Raw genomic sequence first — 24,515 nt, 5'->3', positions numbered from 1 at the left:
TTATTCCTGTGAACCAACCAGTGATCTCTGGTCACAGCTCAGAAGAAACAAGAGGAACAGGTAATGTAAACCTCTGGACAAATATTCTAATTCTGGGAACACATTGGAATTGGCTAGTAACCCCATCCACTCCAGTCTTAGCAGGCATGACAATAGCCACCAGTTCCCTGAGTGTGTTGGCAGCCTCAGGAATTTTTGGAGTTGTCTTCACCCCCTTACTTCATTTTGACATTCTTCTAAATCTAATAAACTGATTTGTCTCCTCTTGCCTTCCGGCCATCAAGCTCCAGATGATCCTCAGTGAAAGATACCATCCTGTCAGTATTCAAGAGCCACTCTTTTACAGAGGACCCCCTAGACTTCCCATCAATGAGACATGACAGAGGCAAAATCCCACCCCTGTCTCCCTCAGGCCTGGCTGGATACTGTTTTCACCAATCCATGGAGCCATCCTATTCTGACAGCTAGCAAGAGGTGAAGACCCACAAAACAACCACCACCACCCCTCTATCAACAGGAAGCAGTTACAGAAGACTGACGTTTATCCATTTTCCCCAAGTAATTGAGGACTTGGACTCTTGAGGGGGGAAATGTTGTGGTGGGTAGGTAGTCAGACATAAGCAGGGCAAGAGAGGGCCCTCTGACCACCAGGAATGTCAGTCAACCATCAGGTGATGGTCAGGCAGTTGTTAAACTGCCTCTGTAACATAATAATTGGTTGCAGCAGGTGCCAGGGAAAGGCAGTCCCCCAACAGACAGAAAAGCCTAAAACTGGTGATCAGCTTCCTGATAAGATGGCAGGAATTGGGCAAGTGGGCTCAAGCATACTAAGAGGCAAAATGGGAGGGATTAACTGGTATATGACTTTGTAGGAACACTCAACTGGTAAGGGAAGAACAACTCAAGTGGGCATGCATACAACTTCAGTAATCACACTGTGAATATAGTGCCTACCAAGTGCTGGGAGGCCACCATGCATGTGGACAGCCCAGCCCAAGAGGAGAATCAGAGGGAAAGAGACACAATCCCCCACTCCCTTGGAAGCCTGCCAATGTATAAAATCCCAAGTCAAAGGTCAAACAGTGCACTTGAGCCCTGGTGTGATTCCATCCTGCGCGGCTGTTCTCTGGAGCAGCATTCGTTTCTCTCCATCCGCCTTCTCTCCCACCTAAGTGCGTGCCGCCACCTGATGGGAGATTTGATGGACATGGACTTGAGCCCCCTGAGGCCCCAGAACTATCTTTTCGGTTGTGAACTAAAGGCCGACAAAGATGATCACTTTAAGGTGGATAATGATGAAAATGAGCACCAGTTATCTTTAAGAATGGTCAATTTAGGGGCTGGTGCAAAGGATGAATTGCACATTGTTGAAGCAGAGGCAATGAATTACAAAGGCAGTCCAATTAAAGTAACACTGGCAACTTTGAAAATGTCTGTACAGCCAACGGTTTCCCTTGGGGGCTTTGAAATAACACCACCAGTGGTCTTAAGGTTGAAGTGTGGTTCAGGGCCAGTGCATATTAGTGGACAGCACTTAGTAGCTGTGGAGGAAGATGCGGAGTCAGAAGATGAAGAGGAGGAGGACGTGAAAGTCTTAAGTATATCTGGAAAGCGATCTGCCCTTGGAGATGGTAGCAAGGTTCCACAGAAAAAAGTAAAACTTGCTGCTGATGAAGATGATGATGATGATGAAGATGATGATGATGATGATGATTTTGATGATGAGGAAGCTGAAGAAAAAGCACCAGTGAAGAAATCTATACGAGATACTCCAGCCAAAAATGCACAAAAGTCAAATCAGAATGGAAAAGACTCAAAACTATCATCAACACCAAGATCAAAAGGACAAGAATCCTTCAAAAAACAGGAAAAGACTCCTAAAACACCAAAAGGACCTAGTTCTTGGAAGACATTAAAGCAAAAATGCAAGCAAGTATAGACAAAGGTGGTTGTCTTCCCAAAGTGGAAGCCAAGTTCATCAATTATGTGAAGAATTGCTTCTGGATGACTGACCAAGAGGCTATTCAAGATCTCTGGCAGTGGAGGAAGTCTCTTTAAGAAAATAGTTTAAACAATTTGTTAAAAATTTTCCATCTTATTTCATTTCTGTAACAGTTGATATCTGGCTGTCCTTTTTATAATGCAGAGTGAGAACTTTCCCTACCGTGTTTGATAAATGTTGTCCAGGTTCCATTGCCAAGAATGTGTTGCCCAAAATGCCTGTTTAGTTTTTAAAGATAGAACTCCACCCTTTGTTGGTTTTAAGCATGTATGGAATGTTATGACAGGATATAGTAGTAGTGGTGGTCAGACATGGAAATGGTGGGGAGACAAAAATATACATGTGAAATAGAACTCAGTATTTTAATAAAGCAAAACACAAAAAACAGTGCACTTGATCTCTCAAGTTGCCCTGCTTCCAAGTGTACTTTACCTCTTTTCATTCATGCTGTTAACTTTTTAGTAAACTTTCACTCCTGCTCTAAAACTTGCTTTAGTCTCTCACTCTGCCTTATGCTTCTTGGTCGAATTCTTCTGAGGAGGCAAGAATTGAGGTTGCTGCAGACCTGTATGAATTTGCCACCACTAAGAAGGCCAGCCCCCACCTGTAGGCTCAGCCCATGTTTCTGGAATGAATTCTATATATAGGCTGGGGAGTTTTTAAAAGTTTAGACCGATAATCTAAGACTCCCTGTCTCCTGGATCCTTTATCCATCATCCCAATCCCATGATGAACCCTTGTCTGGATCCCTGGCTGCTTATTTGCAGTGGCCCTCTTTTTCAAATATTATGATTTGTTTGCTGAGCTGGATTGTGCTTATTCACAACAGGCCCTAGCCTACTGCATGTCATAATCAAATATTAATCATAATTCTTACAATCAAATGATCAAATTCTAGAATCAAAGGAGAAAACATCTGTATAAACTAATAACATATATAAAGCTGGATGTAACAATAAGCCCATACTGGAAGTATAGATAAAGAACATATAAAAAAAGGAATCTGTCTTGAAGAGTAGAGGATGACTTCACAGAGGGATTGGCACGGAAGGAAAGAAAAGAGAATTCTAGATAGTTGGAGCAGCAACTCATCTGAAGACATAAAATTGTTAGAAAACGGTATGTTTAGGAGCACAAAAGAGTTGGTATGAGTGAAGTCTATAGGGTATCGAAGCCAGGTTAAGGAATAAACCAGCTGGCAGCTTCCAGGGACCAAGGGGCACTGGAATGACCCAGCAACTAGAATAAAGTCGAGAAATTGTACTTTGTGAGCTCTGACTTAGGAAAGACACTAGACGTCATGGCCAGCAACTAGAATAAAGTGGAGAAATTGTACTTTCTGAGCTCTGACTTAGGAAAGACACTAGACGTTGTGGACACATGAGAGCAGAAATACCCAGAACAATAGAGAAGGAACAGAGGGCTGCTGACAGTAGTTCTTCACCTTTCCTCCAAGATGGGCTCAATTTCTCCTCCAAGTAATTGACGACAATATTGGTTCAAAGATGCACCAAATGTTGAGTGCATATGTAAATGTGTCCACCTAGCCCTGAGCTACATAACAGAGAGTACCAAAAAATTATACTGAAATGTTAATAAAAGTTCCAGGCGCTGGCCTCAAATATTTTATGTGTATTAAGTCATCCAATCCTTATCCTATGAGGTAGATATTATCACTTCCATATTACAGATGAAGAATCTGAAGCACAGAGAAGTCAAATAACTTTACAAAGTTCACACAACAAGAATGAAGCCATGATTTACCTCTAGAGTGGCTACCTCTAGAGTCTCCATGCTTAACCATCACATTGAGTTTTCACTTTATCTTCTGGGCAGTGGAGAGCTGGTAAGGTTTTTTAAGCAAAAGAGCAATAATTTGTGTGTGAATGTCACTCTGGAAGATTGAGAATTTGAGAAGGTAGAATAGAGTTGGGAGAGGCTGGACATGAAACACGAGTAGCAGGCCACTGAGCCAGTCACAGCAGGAGACCATGGGGGCCTGAGCTGAGGCAGGGGAATGAGTTTGCAGAGGAAGGGAAATGGAAGAGGTGTCAAGAGATCAAACCACTGAGCGGTGGTAACTGGTGAGGAGTGACAGAGATGGAAAAATCAAAAGCTTTGATGATTGGGATAAATGAAAGAATAGTGGTTCCAAGGGAAAATATTTGTTTCTGGACAACCTGAGCTTGAGGTTTCAAGTTCCACCAGTTAAAGGAACCCAAGTTAGCTGCTAAAACAGAGACATAAAGCTCTGTGGAAAGTCTGGAGTTAGAGGCACGGATCTGGGAGACCTTGTGTAACAGACGACGCTGAAAGTTCAGGTAAGGAGGGAAGCCCAGGGAAGCAGATAAAGGTATCAGATGAGACCCCAAAGATGGCCAGCATTTAGGCCCAGGTAGAAGAAACAGGGAAAAAAACTGAGTAGTGATTTGAAAGGCAGTAGAAGAGGTAGGAGAAAGTAGAGTTTTGTAAAGCAAGGGAGGAGAAAGTTCTGGAAAAGAGAAAAAGAGCAACAGTGTAAATTTGGCAGGAGGAGCTGATCAGATGAGCTAATAAAGGGTCTCTGAGAAGGCCATGGTGACTTTCTAAGAAACCTACAACTGGGTTCCTCCCTATATCTGCACCTCCAACTCCTCTCCACCTACGGCCCAATTCTAGGGGCCAGGACTAACCTCACGGCACCAGCCCTTCCAGCCTTGACTTTCAAAGCCACAGTTAACCACTCCATACGAGCTGTGATGTTACTCCTCTGTCCTTCATGATGATGAAGATATTGGAACATATTTCCTTAGGCTAGAGATGAACCCAAGAAGACTATCCCGTGGTCACTACCTTTGTGTTTTGATCCACAATTTTCTTCATATTTTTCAACAGATGATTATTTGGACCACCTTCTTTCTCATTCACATACACTATCCTATCCAGGTCTGGAAAGTTCCGGTTCAGATCTATTCCCTGGGCATTGCTTCGACCCACAAACCAGTCTTTGAGTTCACCAGGCTAAAAAAAAAGTCAAAGAGAAAAAATCATCAGTTGCTTATTATTGTTGTCACTTTCTATTTAAGGTCTCTATCAATGCTCTTTAAAATAACTATTAAGATTATTTATTTCAACAATGCCCTCCCATATCAGCATTTTTACTACTTTACTTATATAAACATGAAGATATCAAATTTAAAGTACAGTGATGGGCCACATTATGACATTTCTTACCACAACTGACAGACCATACAACAGTGATCCCATAAGATTATAATAGAGGTGAAAAATTCCTATTGCCTAGTGACATTATGATGATCCTGACCCTGACCCTGTGTAGGCCTAGTCTGATATGCGTGTTTGTGTCTTAGTTTCTTTTTTTTTTTTTTTTCCTAAGAGACAGGGTCTCACTCTGTTGCCCAGGCTTGGGTGCAGTGGCATAATCACAGCTAACTGTAACCTCAAACTCCTGGGTTCAAGTGATCCTCCTTCCTTGGCCTCCCAAAGCACTAGGACTACAGGTGTGCACAACCATGCTAGGCTAAGTTTTTATTTTTTATTTTTGCTAAAGACAGGGTCTCGCTATGTTCCTCAGGATGGTCTCAAACTCCTGGCCTTAAGCAATCCTCTCCTCTGGGTCTCCCAAAGCACTGGGATTACAGATAGAAACCACTGCACACAGCCTGTGTCTTATTTTTAACAAAACAGTTGAAAAACTAAGAAACCATTAAAAGTTTTAAAAATAGAAAAAAAGCTTGTAGAATAAGGATATAAAGACAGAAAAGATTTTTGGACAGCTCTACAGTGTGTTGTGTGTTTCAAGCTAAGTGTTATTACACAGAGTCCAAAAGGTTTTTAAAGTTTAAAAGTTTATAAAGTAAAAAAGTTACAGTAAGGTGGCCAGGCGCGGTGGCTCATGCCTGTAATACCAGCACTTTGGGAGGCCAAGGCGGGTGGATCACGAGGTCAGGAGATCAAGACCATCCTGGCCAACATGGTGAAACCCCATCTCTACTAAAAATACAATGCTGAGGCAGGAGAATAGCTTGAACCAGGGAGTCGGAGGGCGCAGTGAGCCGAGATCATGCCATTGCACTGCAATCTGGTGACAGAGTGAGACTCCATCTCAAAACAAAACAAAACAAAAAAGTTACAGTAAGATAAGTTTAATTTATCATTGAAGGAAGAAAAATATTTTTTATAAATTTAGTGTAGTCTGAGTGTACAGCGTTTATAAATTCTATAGTAGTGTACAGTAGTGTCCTAGGCCTTCACATTCACTCACCACTCACTCACTGACTCACCCAGAGCAACTTCCAGCTCCATTTATGGTAAGAGCCCTATCCAAGGGTACTGTTTTTATCTTTTATGCTGTATTTTCACTGTACCTTTTCTATGCTTAGATATACAAATAGTTACTAGTGTGTTGCGGTTGTCTACAGTATTCAGTACAGTAACATGCTGTACAGACTTGTAGCCTAAGAACCGTGGGCTATATCACATAGCCTAGGTGTATAGTAGGCTATACCATGCAGGTTTATGTAGGTGCACTCTAGAATGTTCACAAAACGACAAAATCACCTAACATTGCATTTCTCAGAACACTTCCCCATTATTGAGAGATGCATCACTGTACTTGTTATAGGTATTTTGAAAATATGTTCGATGAATAATATTTTAAATGTTAATAATAAAGAGATATTTTTCATCAAATTTCACAATATATATTCACTAGTTATAAATGACCTATTTCAAAGCACATCATTCTATCATTAGATTTAAGTAAAATATTCACTGCCTCTGTAAATCACAGCAACCTATTTTTTAAATATTTAGAAGAATAAATAACTAAAGATTAGAAGCTTAAAATGAATTTAACATGCATTATAGACTAATAACATGTCTGCCTCTTATAGTCTTCATGAAAAAATATGAGCCTAGAACAAAAGTTCTAGGGCTTTATGGTTTGAGGAATTTCTCTCCAGTTTAAACCCTTCATTTACCTAATGGTACAATCTGGAAAATTATTCCAAGATATTTATTTTATTTTATAATGTGAATTTTCTTGTTTTACTGTTAGATTATATCACATGATATAGACATATTTCCACATTTTTTAAGTCATGGAAGCTTAGATATCTTAGACTGCGAGGAATAAAAATCTATAAGACAGAAAATAGCAATGATAATCTGTTGCCTATATGTCTAAAACTTCTGAATATTACCTTAAAATGTTAAATAATTTAATTTTATATATTACTAGAATTTTTCTCTCATAACTTTAGAAATCATATCAATTTTAGATCTATTTATAGAAATTCACTGGGTTTCTTACAATGTCAAACTATATCATTGGATCTTTTTAACTGTAGATAAACATACTAAATATTAACTTGAATGTGTTCTCATGTTCCCATAGACTAAGAAAATTATTTTAAACTGTAGAAAACAGCATATATAATGTTCCCCACCATTGTCCAATAAAATAGGAATAAACACCATATATCTTCTCTTAAAAAGGCATTACTTTCCAATTCATCTAACAGCGAAGACATATTAAATTATTTTTAGTTAAGAGGTAGAGTTTTTGCTTGTTTGTGTTTTAACTTTACTGAGCATATGTAAAAACCAAGTAAACATCAGTGAAACATTATTCTGGCCAAAAGTATTTCGTCCTTAAATTCAGTAGAGGGCGCTGTGACACTAGGTCACCCACATACACCCATGGCGTTACTCTTCAACAAACCGCAGTATTTTTCATATTTGTAGATTTTTAAAAGAAAACTTAGCTAGTCACAAAAGTGGATGAATAATTTATTGAAAAACATAAAACAGAACACTATGTGAACATTAACTTCTTAACACAATTTCTGATTTGCAGTCTTTACTGGAAAAACTCGCCCATCACCCCTTTCATTCTGAGCTGTTTTCTTACCAGTGAGTTGAATAATGAATGCATCACTTATGCCCTCCACTGCACTATCTTTAAGCTTTGTGCGAGGGCATAATTTTTAGATAAATATGTATGTACAAACATACAGAAAATGAAGAAAGCACGCCTGATCTGAGCTGCCTGGCACTCACCTGAGACGCTGCCTTCTCAAAGCCATCTGGGTTCAGGGAAGGCATGATGTGAATGCGGGTACTGTGGATCAGGTTGACAATTGTCTCGTTCCCCTTCTGGTATTCATTGCATAGGTACTGTGCCAAGAAAATGAGCAGTTCTCGTCCAACAGCCTCATTCCCATGCATATTCCCAATGTATTTAAATTCAGGCTCACCTAAAAGATTAACAATAGATAGTTTGGAGATGTTTTCTATGACATACAGTGCCAAATACATTGTATACCTACAAATGTATTATGAATACCTGATGGTTTTTTTCCTCCAGCAGTGATGCCTTTAAAAAAAAAACTATCTTAGACATTAAAATACCCCTTCTATCCTTCTATTCCTCTCCTCCCAGCTACCCATCTGTTATGGACTGAATTGTATTCACCCAAAATTAATATGTTGAAGGTCTAACATCCAATGTGACTGTATTAAGGAGGTAATTAGGGTTAAATTAAGTTATAAGGGTGGAGCTCTAATCCAATAGGACTGTCATCTTTATAAAAAGAGGAAGAGACACCAGAGTCCTCTTTCTCTCCTCTGCACAGAGGAAAGACCATGTGAGAGCACAGTGAGAAGGCGGCCGCCTGCAAGCCAGGAAGAGAGGCCTCACCAGAAATCAACCCTTCTGCCACCTTAGTCTTGAACTTCTAGCCTACAGGACTGTAAGAAAATAAATTTCTGTTGTTTAAGCCAGCCAGTCTGTGGATATTTTGCTATGGCAGTCTGACAAGACTAATATACCATCTCACCCACAACAACTAATAATAATAATACACTATGTGCCTCCTATTAAACACTGTACTTTGCATGTTTTCTCATTTAATCCTGACCAAACATCTAAAAATAAGTATTATCATCCAACTTCATTTTGCAAATGAACAACCTGAAGTTCAGACTGCTTAAGAAGACTGTCTCCATAGTTATATGGCCTGTGACACCAGGATTAAAATGCTAGTCTTCTGGTTTACTTAAAAGTCTATGTTTTTGTTTTTTTGTTTTTATTCCTAAATCATAGTGATTAAGAGGAGCCAGACTGCATGGGTGCAAATCCTAGCACCAATTCTTACTGTCTGGGATTGGGCAAGTTACTTCAGCTCTCTGTGGCTCTGTTTTTCCATCTAAAAATTAGAGATAACAATAGATTCTAGCCCAAACGGAAGGTTATTATCAGAACTAAATAAAATAATGAATGTAAATGCTTAGAACAGTGCCTGGCAAATAGCAAGTGCTATGTGTTTCCTATAATTATCTTTTATATTATTATTACAACACATTATCTTGTCATTGTGAACTTCCTTGCATTACATAATCTAATTTTCTCTTCACAACAGCCCACTAAAATGTGTAAGGCATATATTTTTATTATCCTCATGGTATAAATCAGCCCAAAGAGGATATATTTTGCTGAAGGGCTCAGAATACTAACAAAAGTCACCGTTGCCAGTTTGAGAGACTCTCCATTGCATTTTAGGAGGAGTAATAAAATTGCAGAACTTAGCAGCAAAGTGATCTCAATGAATCCTGTTGTTCTGCTCATTTCTGCTTCATCCATCCCACAGGCCCAATTTCTGCAGTGGAAAGGATTCTCCCTTCTAAAAAATCACTAAGGCTGTTGGTTCTTGGTATAAGAAGTTGGAATTATTTTTCTCCTGGAAATATGTTAACTAAACATTCTTTGCATGAGATTCCTGAGTGTCTGATTTAAGTGACTATTCACCCCAGAAAACTACATCCTTGTGGTGACCTCTCAGCCTGAGCTTCTGCTAATCTTAATCTAAGGATCAGGTGGGAGCAGGATCAGGGCTATTTATACCCCCCTCAGTTTTTACTTTGAGGGAGAGTCTCTATTAAAATTACCCCTAGGGACTTGCCCAGAAAGTAAGAGAAGAGATGAGGATGTGTGAGAAGAGATGTTTTCTTGGCTTCTGATTTCAAAGGTAATAATAACCTTCTTCCTTTCTGTAAACTTACGCAGCTTATACCTTCATTTATGCAAAGTATTCATTTGATTGAGGCACAGGAGAAACTGCAGCAGCCCATTAGAGAGAGAGAGAGCAAGTAGCCAGAGGAGTATTAGAAGCCGGCTTCACAAGGTTTTTTGAAAAAGTTGCACTAAGGAGGCATTTTGGTCCTGCTCCCTTCCCCAAAACAACTTTGAGGCTTCACGTCACTCAATAAAGCTTGGCCCACAACCCCTAATTACACTGAAAATTTTTATAACTTCTCTGTGTTTAAATCTTTTTTTAATCAGTTAAAGAAGAAACAACAAACCCATAGTTACTAAGCCACATTTGCCCCCAGATGTCTGGTTTAGCTAGCACAGTATATTTGTGTTTGAATGTGAATGCTTTGGGATAGAGCATGCTCCCCCTAGTTCTGCCACAGGCTACGCCATTCCCTACTGCTGCTTTACTCATTTATGTTTGCAACTCCTGATTTTCAGACTCAGAAATGTACGACATGGTTTCTTTTCAAATCTGCAGATTTCTCTCATCAAAAACCTCCCCCAATATATCTATATATTTGTGAGGAGGTGGTAACAATAATGACAATAACAATGCTTTAGGCTGACATGAAGACAGGACAACAAAGATCATTATATTGAAGATATTAATGTATGGAAATAAAATGCAAGACACAGATGAGAGCAAAAGAAAAGGCAAGTGTATCTCTAACCCTGTCTGTCCTCAGGAATAAATTAGATCACTATATAATGTTATCACTAGAATACAGAAGAGCTATGTTCCTTTACGCCAACTGACATGACTTGTGAGATGGGGAAGCGCCGCATTGTTTAAATACAGCATTTGCTGGACATACGTGCAAATCCCAGGGTCAGACACTACATGGGATCCAAAAGCAAATATGTCAGCATTCCTAAACTGAAGGAATGTAGTCTGGAGGAAGACTGAGACATGCAATGGACAATGTTCAGGAGTGAGGCAACAGTGAAGGAATGTTGGATATGTAACTAAACTGCTTCGAGGTTCCAATCCGGGATGTTCCTCCCACCCCTCTGGCCTCTCTCCAGCTCTTTTCCCTCTCAAAGCCAAAGCTTTCTTTTTAAAACACAACCCTCTTCAGGTCACCTCCACCTAAGAACCCACCAGTAACTTCCCCTTTGCTTTCATGATAAAGACCAAAATTCTTTACAGGATCTTGAACCTCCACGTGGTTTGGCGTGGTGCCTCTCGCCTCCTGAGAGGCCTTTCCCTCCTGTGTTTCAGCCATCCTTCTCTCAGCCACGGGACTCATGCTTATAATGCTCTCTGCTTCACATATTCACACACTTTATCTGCAAAGCCTTCTAAGTATGGCTAAATACGGCTTCCTTGGAGTATCTTTAGTCTAGGTCCAGTTCCTTTGTTATTTTTCTTTTTTCTTTTCTTTTCTTTTCTTTTTTTTCTTTTTTTTTTTTTTTTTGAGGCAGAGACTCACTCTGTCACCCAGGCTAGAGTGCAGTGGCACAATCATGGCTCACTGCAGCCTCGAACTCCCGGGCTCAGGTGATCCACCCACATCAGCCTCCTGAGTAGCTAGGACTATGGGTGTGCACCACCATGCCCAACTAATTGTTTTGTAGAGATGAGGTTTTGTCATGTTGCCCAGGCTGGGTTTGTTATTTTTAATATCTCAGTTTGAAAATATACATTCATTAATGTAGTTATTTGATTAACCCCTCTCTCGCCCAGACTGTAAGGTCTATTAGTCCTGGGATGGGATCTATTTCAGCTCACTAGTGTGTCACCTGTGCCCCCACATAAAGTCTGGAACATAGTAGGGATTTGCATTCTTGTGAGAATGAGATAAGAATAAATTCTAAGCTTAAATATCAGTTCAATGAATTTGTGAACGAATGAGTAAATGAATGGTCTTGCTTTTCAATCCCATCCTTGCAGCAGCGTGGCTGACAGTAGACCTGGCCCTTGAGACAGAGGTGCAGATGCAGACGCTTGAAAACCCTCTGGAACAGTGAAGGGAATAAAGGAGTAACTGAAGGGGACTTGAGGCAGGTTCAAGGAGGCTGCACCCCGGGTGGAATATCAGGAGGCCTCAATGGCTCGTTGCTCTAGCCAACATCCCCTGGTAGGAATGGAAACTCTTCTTTGGGAATGAAGGAAGCAGTATTGTGAACAGCCGATTTCCCATCAAGAAGATTAATCTCCATGGTCACCACAAAACGTCTCCAGGCGAGCAGCTCCCCAAGGCTATTTTTGTCAAGAAGTCTAAACAACAGATTCTGAAGAAATTTTGCTTTCAGAATCCTTAATACAGAAATAGCAATAAAATTGAAGACTTTCGATTTTGAATGGCCCTCTCTGAGTCAACACATTCTTTACCTTTGACTTTTTTTTAAGCAAAGCAGTGAGTTTTTCATCATCAATTTTCTTTTCTGTGTCAATGGATGACGTTTGCCTTCCTGTTTATTGTGTCTACATAGAAGAACAAACTATGGGTTTAACAGGTTGCAGCTGCCAGGTACGTGGATCCGGCTGGTAATGTACACGTCCCTGTGAGTTAACTCATCTTCCTCCTAGCAACGGGGTAGGGGAGCGGAGAAGACGGGGAGAAGCACTACCCTCAGGATATTGGGGATGGTAGTGTTTACATTCATCTTATTTTTTTCACTAATTCATTTTCCTTTTTACACAGTAATCCTGAGTTCCTGAAGTTGCAATGGAGGAATCATCATATTTGCATAGGTTTCAGTTCATAGGCTCAGCAAGCACCTTTTCCCCATTGTGTCAGTTTTCCCACAATTTCATGTAATCATCCAGCATTCCAGTTACTTCACATGGCACACAGTCATCAATCAAGCCGTTATTAAAAGACGATCAACTCACAAACCAAATCCAGCCTGGCTGGGCCGAGTTTCTATCTTCTTCCATCTGTATCACAGAACAATTAATGTACCTGGTTGGATTTGCATTGTCGTCAGAATAAGATAAGAATAAATTCTAAGCTTTAAAAATATCCACAGTTTTAATTAAGGCAGAAATAGCTGCATAAATTTCCAAACCAGAGCAGGCAGATTATTTTAAGCCCAGACTTGTAACTCTTAACTTGCCCCAATTAATATGATTTGAAATAACTAAATCAGTAAAAAGGCAGCTTTAAAGAAGTCTCTTGCCTCAACAATAAATGTTACTGTTTTACACCCCAGAAACTACATCCATGTGGGTGAAATTTGAAACTGGAGGCAAGTTAGCAATGTTCCCAAATGGTAAAAGGAATTTATGCCTTAAAGTGACCAGAGAGCCACTGAAACAGAAGACCACAGGTCAGTAGGATGAGCATGAAATAAATGATCAAATAAAAAGACAAAAGTAAAAAATAATATTGTCTTCCATTCCTATGAAAAGAAAATTTACTTTCACTATGTTTTTTGACCCTATGATCAGTCTGTCTACATATCTAATGTTTTCTTCTCCTTTTGTTTTTTTTTTTGTTTGTTTGTTTTTTTGTTTTTTTTTTTGAGACGGAGTCTCGCTCTGCTGCCCAGGCTGGAGTGCTGTGGCCGGATCTCAGCTCACTGCAAGCTCCGCCTCCCGGGTTCACGCCATTCTCCTGCCTCAGCCTCCCAAGTAGCTGGGACTACAGGCGCCTGCCACCTCGCCCGGCTAATTTTTTGTATTTTTTAGTAGAGACGGGGTTTCACCGTGTTAGCCAGGATGGTCTCGATCTCCTGACCTCGTGATCCGCCCGTCTCGGCCTCCCAAAGTGCTGGGATTACAGGCTTGAGCCACCGTGCCCGGCCTCTTCTCCTTTTGGAAATAACAGACAGGCTGATCACTAGGCACAGTCATTGAACAGATAATCTGAAGACCCCTTTCAAATCTTAGAGCCAATTATTCAATGGCCTTTCTACAGGAAGAAAACAGCAGAGGGAAAATACCCAATGGGAAATGAAATAACAAATGTGAATATGGGTTGTAAATTGTGAAATTCTACATAAGAAGTGGAGCATCATTATTTAGAGGGAAAAAAAGTAGGTTAAGGGTATTTTAAGAAAGAACCTGATTATAGTAACAGAATTCTCCCATCTTTTACCCTGAAAATAGAGACGAAACTCACTCTGGGATGAATCTATTCTTCCTCCAACAACAAATTTTTGCCAAAATATAGGTCCACTAATTCATTTGGAAGTTACATATTTAACTCACTGATTGCATAATTCTCGGAGCTGGTGACAATTTCAAAATATGTGTTCCTGGTACATGTAATAAACTGAACATAATGCTGAATAATGATAGTGTAATTTCCACAGGTAAAACCCCATTTTTCAAAGATATCATGATAAAATGTACACAAAAGCAGTGACTTTGAAAAATAGACAAACAAACGGCTATATAAGCCTCACAATCACTGCACTGATTTGATTTACAAACTGCTATACAAGCAAGTTGGAAACATCTTTGGAACAGATGGGCCATTTCATCAATGATCCTCCCTCAGTGATAAACCTGAGGTTAAAACATTAGTGCTACTAATTGTTTCCCCTTGTTTGACATTCTAACCTATTATAGCCTGTAAATCATTCTTGGAGAAACTGAATCCTAGAAGTTTCCTAGACCTGGTCAATAAGAACATCATTAATTGGCTCGTGTTTTAGCACATTTTAGCAGCCTAAAAATGCTGGGCATATTCCTAAAGGAAATGCAAGTCTCCAGAGGTCCAGTAAACAACACGAGGGGGTAGTAAGGTTATAAAAACAGATTACTCCTTTACAGAAGAAATGAGGAAAAAGTAAAGAAAGAAGGGGGGAAACGAAACCAAGAAAAGGCAAAGGAACAAAAAATGATTGCAAAAGAAATGACAGAGTATAGAAACATTATATTCTCTCTTGCTTCTTCCTTCCTTCAGAGTGAAATTTAGAAGACAACCAAATCAACATGATATCTTAAAAGTTAAATCTCATTTCATCTGGTTTTTAATGGGCAGTCAAGATGGAATATATTACAGAATTTTTCTGCAGAGACGTATTACAGAATCATTTTGTAATATTAATTATGCATTTGCTATTAATATAATTTAAAGTTATCTTACATATGACATCTAAAATATTCCTACTAAGATTCTAATTGAAGAAAGAGAGGTAAGCAAAAGAACAGAAGGTATTTCCAGCTTCACAAGTGTATAAAATAATGTCAGAGTTACAATATTAGCAGCAATGCCTTCACTTTCTGAAATGAAAGTATTTGATGCCTTAACAAAAGAAAGCTACAAACTTTTTACAAATACCCCATACACAGTGGTGTGCTGATAAATGTCTCACACTCAGCTCTAATTTGTAGCATTGCCTATTTCCATGGTGTAAATACACCCTGGCCAATTTGAAGTTACCAACTTGGCTCATAAATTTCCTGAAAATTAAAAAAGGCTCTCATATGCCAGTAAAAGCCTACTCCAGCCCACTACTGCATGTAGAAAGCAATTATTTGGGACAGATGGCTTTTGGTTTCTCGAAAGATTCTCCAAAAGGGGAAACTGAGGTCTAAGAAATCTGAAGAATTTTGAAACAAATTATAAGAAATATAATGAAGCTACAGCCTGGAACAGTGGCTCACGCCTGTAATCCCAGTACTTTGGGAGGCCATGGCAGGTGGATCACGAGGTCAGGAGTTCAAGACCAGCATGGTCAAGATGGTGAAACCCTGTCTCTACTAAAAATACAAAGATTAGCTGGGCATGGTGGTGGGCGCTTGTAATCCCAGCTACTCAGGAGGCTGAGGCAGAGAATTGCTTAAACTCGGGAGGTGGAGGTTGCAATGAGCTGAGATCGCACCACTGCACTCCAGCCTGGGTGACAGAGTGAGCCTCCATCTCAAAAAAAAAAAAAAAAAAAAAAACTTTGCTGGGCATAGTGGTCCACGCCTGTAGTCCCAGCTACTGGGGAGGCTGAGGCAGAAGAATCCCTTGAACCTGGGAGGCGGAGCATGCAGTGAGCCGAGATCGCGCCACTGCACTCCAGCCTGGGCAACAGAGCAAGACTCCATCAAAAAAGAAAGAAAAAGAAGAGAAAAGAGAAAAGAAAGAGGGAGGGACGGAGGGAGGGAGCAAGGGAGGGAGGCAGGGACGAAGGAAGGAAGGAAGGAAGGAAGGAAGGAAGGAAGGAAGGAAGGAAGGAAGGAAGGAAGGAAAAAAGAAAGAGAGAGAGAAGAAGGAATAAATTATCATCTATCCTATTACTTTTCTTTTTGTTTCATTTCATGCTAGGATAATTAAAAGAAGTTTTTATTTTGTGGGGGCTTTTTTAGCATGTATTAATATAGAACTGTTTTCCAAAGCACTGCATTATTATGAATTCAACTTAGGGGGAAGGAAAGGAAAAGGGGCCTAGGGAAATTTTTTTGACTGAATAAGTTATCCTAGCAGTTACTGACTCACAAGAGTATATCACTTTTTGCCCTAAATATTAGCCATAATAAATCAATGAAGAAAATTTACTTTAATCTATTACATAGTTTTTCTAAAATATTTGTCAGCAATAATATCAGATATTCAAAATTCCTCTGCTCTCTCTACAGTCCTATCCTACAAGATTACCTTCACAATAAAAAGGCAATACAATTTCCATTCCCATTAATAGAAATTCATCATTTAAAATTCACAAAATTAATAATTTAAAATTAGTATCACAAAACACCTTATTATTACCATCCAAGAAGAAGCTACCTATGAAAACCTTCAGATGCAGAAAAACCTTTGACTTGTGGCCAGGCATGTTGGCTCACGCCTGTAATCCCAACACTTTGGGAGGCCAAAGCAGGTGGATCACCTGAGGTCAGGAGTTCCAGACCAGCCTGGCCAACATAGCAAAACCCCGTCTACTAAAAATACAAAAATTAGCTAGGTGTGGTGGCGGGTGCCTGTAATCCCAGCTACTTGAGAGGCTGAGGCAGGAGAATCGCTTGAACCGAGGAGGCAGAGGTTGCAGTGAGCTGAGACCATGCCACTGCACTCCAGCCTGGGTAACAGAGCAAGACTCCGTCTCAAAAAAAAAATGAAAAAATAAAAACCTTTGACTTGTTTAAGAACATTGTTAAGTGAGCACAGAGAAGTTTTAATATACAAATCAGATGAGGTAGAGATCGTTTTAATGATTTAGTTTCATGATTTGAAATCTTTCTGTAGATATTAATCACCAAAAAGATCAGTAATTATTTTTTAAAGTGCTATAATAGTTATTGGCTACAGCAAATGCTTATCAAAATGCCTTTGCGCATTTATTTACTGAAGAGGGTTTTTGGACCCTGAAGCATCTTTTAGAACTATTAGCTTCTAGTTATCTTAGAAAACTCTCTTAAAAGATTCTGCTGTCTTTCACTAATATTCTTATCAAATAAAATAAGATAAATTGGGAAGATAAATTTGTCTAAGAAGTTAAGCACAAAACAGAGGTAAATGAAGTGACCCTAGGGGCAATGGAAAGAAAACAGGAATGCACCTGGCTTGTGGCAGCGACTATGATTCGAGTGAATCCATTTAGCTGATTCTCTCATTAATGTATTTTATTGTGCTTTGTATATCTACTTTGGAAAATAATGTCCATGAGAAATTCATTTCATAGGTTGAGAAGAAAAGTTTAGGGGGCAGCATCAAGTTTCCAAAGATTGAAAGTTCTCCAAGTTTTCCAAGGTTCTTATGTGGGGAAGGATTTGGTTTGTTCTGCAAAACTCCAGACAAATCTACAGTCGTAGAAGTCATTAATTCCCACAGAAGCAGAAAGATACCTCAGAGACAAGCTGTGAAGGTTGGACTAGATAACCGCTTAAACATCCCCTGATTCTAGAGAAGTAGGAGCTGTATCTTGCTTGACAAACTACTGGTATTCAAGTTTCTAAAACTCTCCTGTACAAATCACGGTTGTCAATAAATGTCAGTGACAATTTTGATAGTTCTCTGGAACAAAGAGAAAACTGTAGATCATCATAGTGAACTAAGACATGATTACAAAAATTAATGGAAAAACACTAGTCCATTTCCGCAGTCATTGCTCTTTATGCCCATGAATGAATAGCTCATCCTTTCAAAGGTAAATACACAATGAGTAAAAGTAATGTCATCAGAACCTGTGTGGGTGGAGAATGTCAAACAGTTCTAGCAGACACAGATAAATGAAGGAGGAAAATGCCAATTTACTAACCCTCAGATAAAGAGGTAGTAGAATTAACTACCTAAAACTAAATCAACAATATAAAAACTTATTTGAACAATCTCTTCCCAGGAGACCTTTGGAACACTTTATTATTCTCTCAAAAGGAAAATAATTCAAAAGTCAAATTAATTTGTCAAAACATCTTCAGGATGTTATTTTTTTCAACATCATCATGAGAGATTTGTGGTGTTGAACATGCACGGATTTCAGAAGGAGTAGGCCATGCAATAGAATCTTTTGATAAAGATAGCAAATGGAGCTCTCTGAATCATTCTGCATGCCTGAGCCTATGGAGAAATCCAGAAGCCATCTCTCCCAGATAATCACTCTCCATATGCAGTGGTGGGATGGAGTAGGTGGGATAAAGAAGCAAATGGAGCTCTCTGAATCATTCTGCCTGCCTGAGCCTATGGAGAAATCCAGAAGCCATCTCTCCCAGATAATCACTCTCCATATGCAGTGGTGGGATGGAGTAGGCTTCTACTGGCTTATGAGAGTCTTTTTTAATTTTCAGGAAATTTGTGAACCAAGTTAGAAGCTTCAGATTAACCAGGGTGGGAGTATTTACACCATGGAACTAGGCAATGCCACAAATCAGAGCTGATTGTAAAACATATACCAGCACACCGCTATGTATGGGGTATTTGTATAAAATTTCTAGCTTACTTTTGTGAAGGCATCAAATACTTGGATTTCAAAAAGTGAGGGGATTTCTGTAAATATTGAAACTCTGACATTATTTTTTATAAACTAGTGAAGGTGGAAATACCTTCTTTTCCTTTGCTCACCTCTCTTTCTTTAGTTAGGATCTTACCAGGAAAGCCAGATCTAAATGATGATGAGTCTCTTGTGGGAAGACTGGGCTACTCTGGGTCTCCCTCCAGGAGATCATTCCACAAGAAGACATTCATGAAGAATCTCCTTTTGTTCAAAGTTTGTAAAGAAAATTGAAACTGAGTGTGGTGGCTCATGCCTGTAATCTCAGCACTTTGGGAAACCAAGGTGGGAGGAACACTTGAGCCTAGGAGTTTGAGACCAACCTGGGCAACATGGTGAAACCTTGTGTCTACAAAAAATTTAAAAATTAGCTGGGCATGGTGGTGCATGCCTGTGGTTCCAGCTACTCAGCAGCCTGAGGTGGGAGGATCACTGGAGCCTGGGAGGTTGAGACTGTAGTGAGACATGATCATGCCACTGCAGTCAGCCTGGATGGCAGAGAGAGAGAGAGAGAGAGAAAGAAAGAAAGAGAGAGAGAAAGAAAGATGGAAGGAAGGAAGGAAGGAAGGAAGGAAGAAAGAAAGAAAGAAAAAAGAAAGAAAAAGAAAGAAAAAAGAAAGAAAGAAAGAAAGAAAGAAAGAAAGAAAGAAGGAAAGAAAGAAAAAGAGAAAGAGAGAAAGAAAGAAAGAAAATTGGCCAGGTGCAGTAGCTCATGCCTGTAATCCTAGCACTTTGGGAGGCCGAGGTGGGCAGATCACGAGGTCAGGCCAGTCTCTTGACTAACATGGTGAAACCCTGTGTCTACTAAAAATACAAAAAAATAGCCAGGTGTGGTGGCACATGCTTGTAATCTCAGCTACTCAGGAGGCTGAGGCAGGAGAATCACTTGAACCCAGGAGGCAGAGGTTGTGGTGAGCTGAGATGGCACCACTGCACTCCAGCCTGGGCGACAGAGTGAGACTCCATCAAAAAACAAAGAAAGAAAGAGAAGAAGAGAGGAAGAAAGAAAGAAAGAAGGAAGGAAGGGAGGGAGGGAGGGAGGGAGGGAGGGAGGGAAGGAAAGAAGGAAGAAAGGAAGGAAGGAAGGAAGGAAGGAAGGAAGGAAGGAAGGAAGGAAGGAAAGAAGGAAAAAAGAAAGTTGTGCTGACTTATAGCACTCTGGGTCAGAATCATTTGTGGAGCTTCTTAAACATACAGCTTTCTGAGCCCCATTCCCAAGGTCATACTTCAGAAGGTTTGAGAAGGGGTGTGAGCAGCTGTATTCTGTACAGTGTCTAGAGGTGATTCTGATGCCAGGGCAGGATTGAGAAGGAATGATTTGGGAAGAAGGCACTGGGAAAATCTAGTAATTGGGAGGGATGCAATGATGCCAGCAGAATGGTGGGAATTTCAACAGCTGAGGGCCGTGAAGGTACGGGGTGTTGGGGGATGGCTCTTAACAATTTGTGGGCCATGGCCTTTTTTGAAAATTCAATTTAAACAAAACAATGAATGCTCTTCCCCTACATTTGAAAAAAAAAAAAACCCAAGAAACAAATCACAAAAATGTACAAAGATTTTTACAAATTTAAGGAGCCTTATTCTAGACATTTATAAGTCAGAATCTGAAAACAGAAATAAGAGCCACAATAAATATCAGCATATGCCTATACACCAGCTTCTTTTCTTTTTTATTGGTATATCATAGTTGTACATAAATATATAATTATACATACATGTGATATTTTGATACATGTATACAATATGCAATGATCGAATTTGGGTAACCAGGATATTCATCACCTCAAACATTTATCTTTTCTTTGTGCTGGAAACTTTGTAATTCTTCTCTTCTAGCTATTTTGAAATGCACAATCAATTAAAATTTTTTTCAAAATTTTCAAAAAAATTTAAAAAAACTTACCTATGGTAGTGTTGAATATTAGAACTTATTTCTTCTAGCTAACTGTGTTCATTGACTAACTTCTCCTCATTCCCGCCTTCCCTTCCCAACCTCTAGTATCTATCATTGTGCTCTCTCCTTCTGTGAGAGCCACTGTAGCTCTTGCACACATGTGAGAACATGCCATATTTGTCTCTCTGGGCCTACACAGGCTTGTTTTCTGATCCCAGACAAACAGGGCACTTTTATATGCCCTTCCTTACTGCAAGAGGACCAAAGTGATATGGCAGCAATATAGTATTGTTTAAAAAAACAAAAACGGGGCTGGGGGGCGGTAAGTGGCTTAGGGGAGACAAACTTAGGTTTCATTTCAGAACTAACATTGTATATTTAACCTTGAACAAATAACCCCTAGCCTCAGTTTTCTTTTCTGTAAACTGTCTTATTAAAACCTCTTCTGGGCTGGGCATGGTGGCTCACGCCTGTAATCCCAGCACTGTGGGAGACGTCAGGAGTTCAAGACCAGCCTGACCAACATGGCGAAACCCCATCTCTACTAAAAATTCAAAAATTGGCCAGGCATGGTGGCATGTGCCTGTAATCCCAGCTACTCAGGAAGCTGAGGCAGGAGAATCACTTGAACCTGGGAGGTGGAGGTTGCAGTGAGCAGAGATCGCACCACTGCACTCCAGCCTGGGTGACAGAGTGAGACTCCATATTGAGTAAATAAATAAATAAATAAATAAAACCTCTTCCGTTGAGTTGTTGAGAGGATCATAGGTGAAATACACAGATGAGACATTCTGCATCATGCCCCACTAGTGGGTAGCTAATAAATGGAAATCATATCACCCATTATTGTTACTCATACTGGTAGCAATAATATAGATGATCTTCACTGTTGGAGACCTAGAAACTTCCAACAGGAATATCAGGAGCCCCTGGGATCATTCAAAAAACTACAGAACCCAAACAAGTTTGGAAAATTAAGCAATCCTTCCGGGAATATAGACAATAACATCGGCCTGATTCAGACCTATCCCATATGGCAGAGCTTCTCAAACTTGGATGTCATGTAAAGCAACTGAAGACCTCATTAAAATGCAGATTCCAATTCGGGGGATATGGAGTGGGGCCTGAGAGCCTGTAGCTGTAATAACCCCCCAAGGATGCCATGCGGCTAGTCAGTGGACCATGCTATCCTGCAGGCCTAGGAACCACTCTTTGAGTGGAGAAAGGCCATTTGGAACCTCCAAAATCAAGAATAAGGAAAGAAAGAGAGAGCAAATGAGACTGACTTTTAAAGTAATTAAAAACAACAACAACAACAAAAACTTGAGTGCTTTTTCTTACTCCAACCTACTTGAGTGCCCACCCATTCAAAGGCATACAGCATAATTTTCAAGGCTGCTATGTGGCTTCAGCTCTAAGACTCATTATAAATACTAAACTGTATGATCAAAAAGTATCTACTGTGTGTATTAAATCTGATGTTAGACACAGGAAGACAATGGAATATTATCAGACCTGAAATAATCCCATGATACTCCAGAACTGTTCAGATGACAGGAAAGTGTATTGCTTGTCCCACTTTCAAATTCAATATTTAAATTTTAATTATGCATTAAATAATTATGCATGGTTTTACATTTTTAATGTACTTGTAAATAAATTATGAGTAATCATGGATCTTATAGGATATGCACTATCATATTTTGCTTATGGTTCTCTCACTAAAGTACTTTCAAGATTTTTACTGATTGCAACCGTTCTAATTTTACCTCCCAGTCAATCTCATCCATCTTCTGCTACTCTTTCATATTTATTTCTTCAGGGACTGAGATAGGACCTTTAGAGAATTTTTTTCTTCCCAATGAAGAAGAGTAATAAAATCAAAGACAAAAATGCAGATAAGATCAAGTAGATAATTAAACAGATACACAGTAGCCCCCCCAAAATCCTGACATTTCTGATTTTATAATAGTTTTTGTTTGTATTAGTATTTCACCTGTCCCTTCCCTTAGGAATTTTTTAATGTTAATTTAAACATTCTACAAACACTCCAAACTAAAAATAATATTAAGATGTTTTGCTAAATAAAATATAAAACATCTGGCTTAAATGAAGAAATAAAGACAGTTACTAAATGCTAGCGAATCACCTTTAATTTCACATGTGCCCCAAGTAAACATTATCTACCATCTCAAAATGTCAACTTAAATGTTATACTGAACTTCATTATTTTTGCTAATAAGTTCATGATTCTTTTACAACTATTTAAGATTCTCTATTCAGATGGTTTGAGATATCTTGTCAAAAGCATTATTAAAATATTTCTTTGCGAGCAAAATAAACAGCTGTTTTCAAGTTTACTGATAAAAATTATCCTGTGTATCAAAAAATATATACTTAAAATAATTTTCTAACTGCTTAACAACTCAGAAAAAGATAAATAAATGTGCCCCAAACCCAGAAAAAAAAGAATTTCTTTTCTGGGAAGATAATTAAATAATAAAAAATTAACAGAAAAATTTTACATGAAATTGCATGAAATCCAAACAAATAAACAAAAACCTAAACAGCTCTATCAACAGATAGATATATTCATCACATATCTCAGTGTCGAGGGTAGGAAATACTGTGGTTTTCTTTATGGGTCTCTTACTCTCTTTTCAACACTCACCAACCACACTTCTGCTTTCACACTCACCTCTCCTATCTACGTATCGCTCATTTCCCCAACATCCAAGAGAGGAAAAGACACAGACAATACAGCAACAAGGACAATCATGAAAATTAACAGGAGCCACACAAAAAATTAGGCCTCTCCTAAAATAAACTGGCATTCAAGAAAGCAAATGATAATTTAACAGTTTTGGTGTCACCCGTGAACATTACTGTGTCACAAACATTTCAGGATTCAAATGGTTATTAACCTCGATCTGATCTTATCCTTCTTTAAACTCATGGTATAAACGTAGGCATTAGCATTATGACATTGATAATCATAGGCTAATCACGCCAAAAGTAAACTATCTTATTGGACCTAGAATCCAAGGATTGGTCTTGATAATAATAATAATGGCCTGCATGTACTTTGGGCTTACCCTGTGGTGGGGACTTTTCCAAGGGCTCTCTGTGTATTAATTCATTTAATACACACTCATGTACACACACTAAGAAGTATGAACTATTTTCATCTACATTTTACAGATGAGAAAACCTAGGGCACTCAGAGTTTAAATATCTTCCCCTATATCACAGAGCTTATTCACAGCAGGACTAGAACTCAAAAACCCACGAGGTAGCACCACAAGCAAAGAACATCACTACCCTCTGACTCTGTCTCCCTAATCAAGTTTCAGGTGCTTACCTCTTCCATGCTAGCCTTCCCAGACTGTCCACATTCTAACTTATGAATGTGCAATAATTCACTGGATAGTGAACTGATGATCAAAAATGACTCAGTAAGGCAGCCCATTGCTATGGGTGTGGTAGAGTGGAGTGGTGAGTTAGGACTGGTGACAATGCATCCAATGATAAAAGAAGGCTTTTCTTTTTTCTTTCTTTTTTTTTTTTTTTTTTTGCTTTATTCTTTATTAGTTCTCAATAGAACCAAAACCAGCAGTGGTTATACATGCCAGGGACCTCCTTCTTATGGC

General features: G+C 39.3%; 1 protein-coding gene and 1 pseudogene across 2 annotated transcripts in view; one reads left to right on the top strand and one right to left on the bottom strand.

Annotated features, from left to right (window-relative positions):
* Window positions 1-24,515, bottom strand: part of CPE (carboxypeptidase E) — a 122,057-nt gene that overhangs the window by 26,499 nt on the left and 71,043 nt on the right. The window contains exons 2-3 of the mRNA XM_033215620.1: window positions 8,066-8,262; window positions 4,835-5,002 (exon numbers count right to left, since the gene is read on the bottom strand). Coding sequence (XP_033071511.1) covers window positions 4,835-5,002; window positions 8,066-8,262 — 365 coding nt within the window. The remainder of the gene's footprint in view (window positions 1-4,834; window positions 5,003-8,065; window positions 8,263-24,515) is intronic.
* Window positions 1,116-2,244, top strand: LOC117086098 (annotated as a pseudogene). The gene has a single exon (XR_004438200.1). The product of XR_004438200.1 is annotated as a nucleophosmin-like (transcript).

The sequence above is a fragment of the Trachypithecus francoisi genome, unplaced genomic scaffold (assembly GCF_009764315.1).
Source record: "Trachypithecus francoisi isolate TF-2019V2 unplaced genomic scaffold, Tfra_2.0 Lachesis_group1, whole genome shotgun sequence".
In the NCBI taxonomy this organism is placed as follows: Eukaryota; Metazoa; Chordata; class Mammalia; order Primates; family Cercopithecidae; genus Trachypithecus; species Trachypithecus francoisi.
Note: the sequence above shows the minus strand (reverse complement) of the source record. Positions and strands in the feature narration are given on the sequence as shown.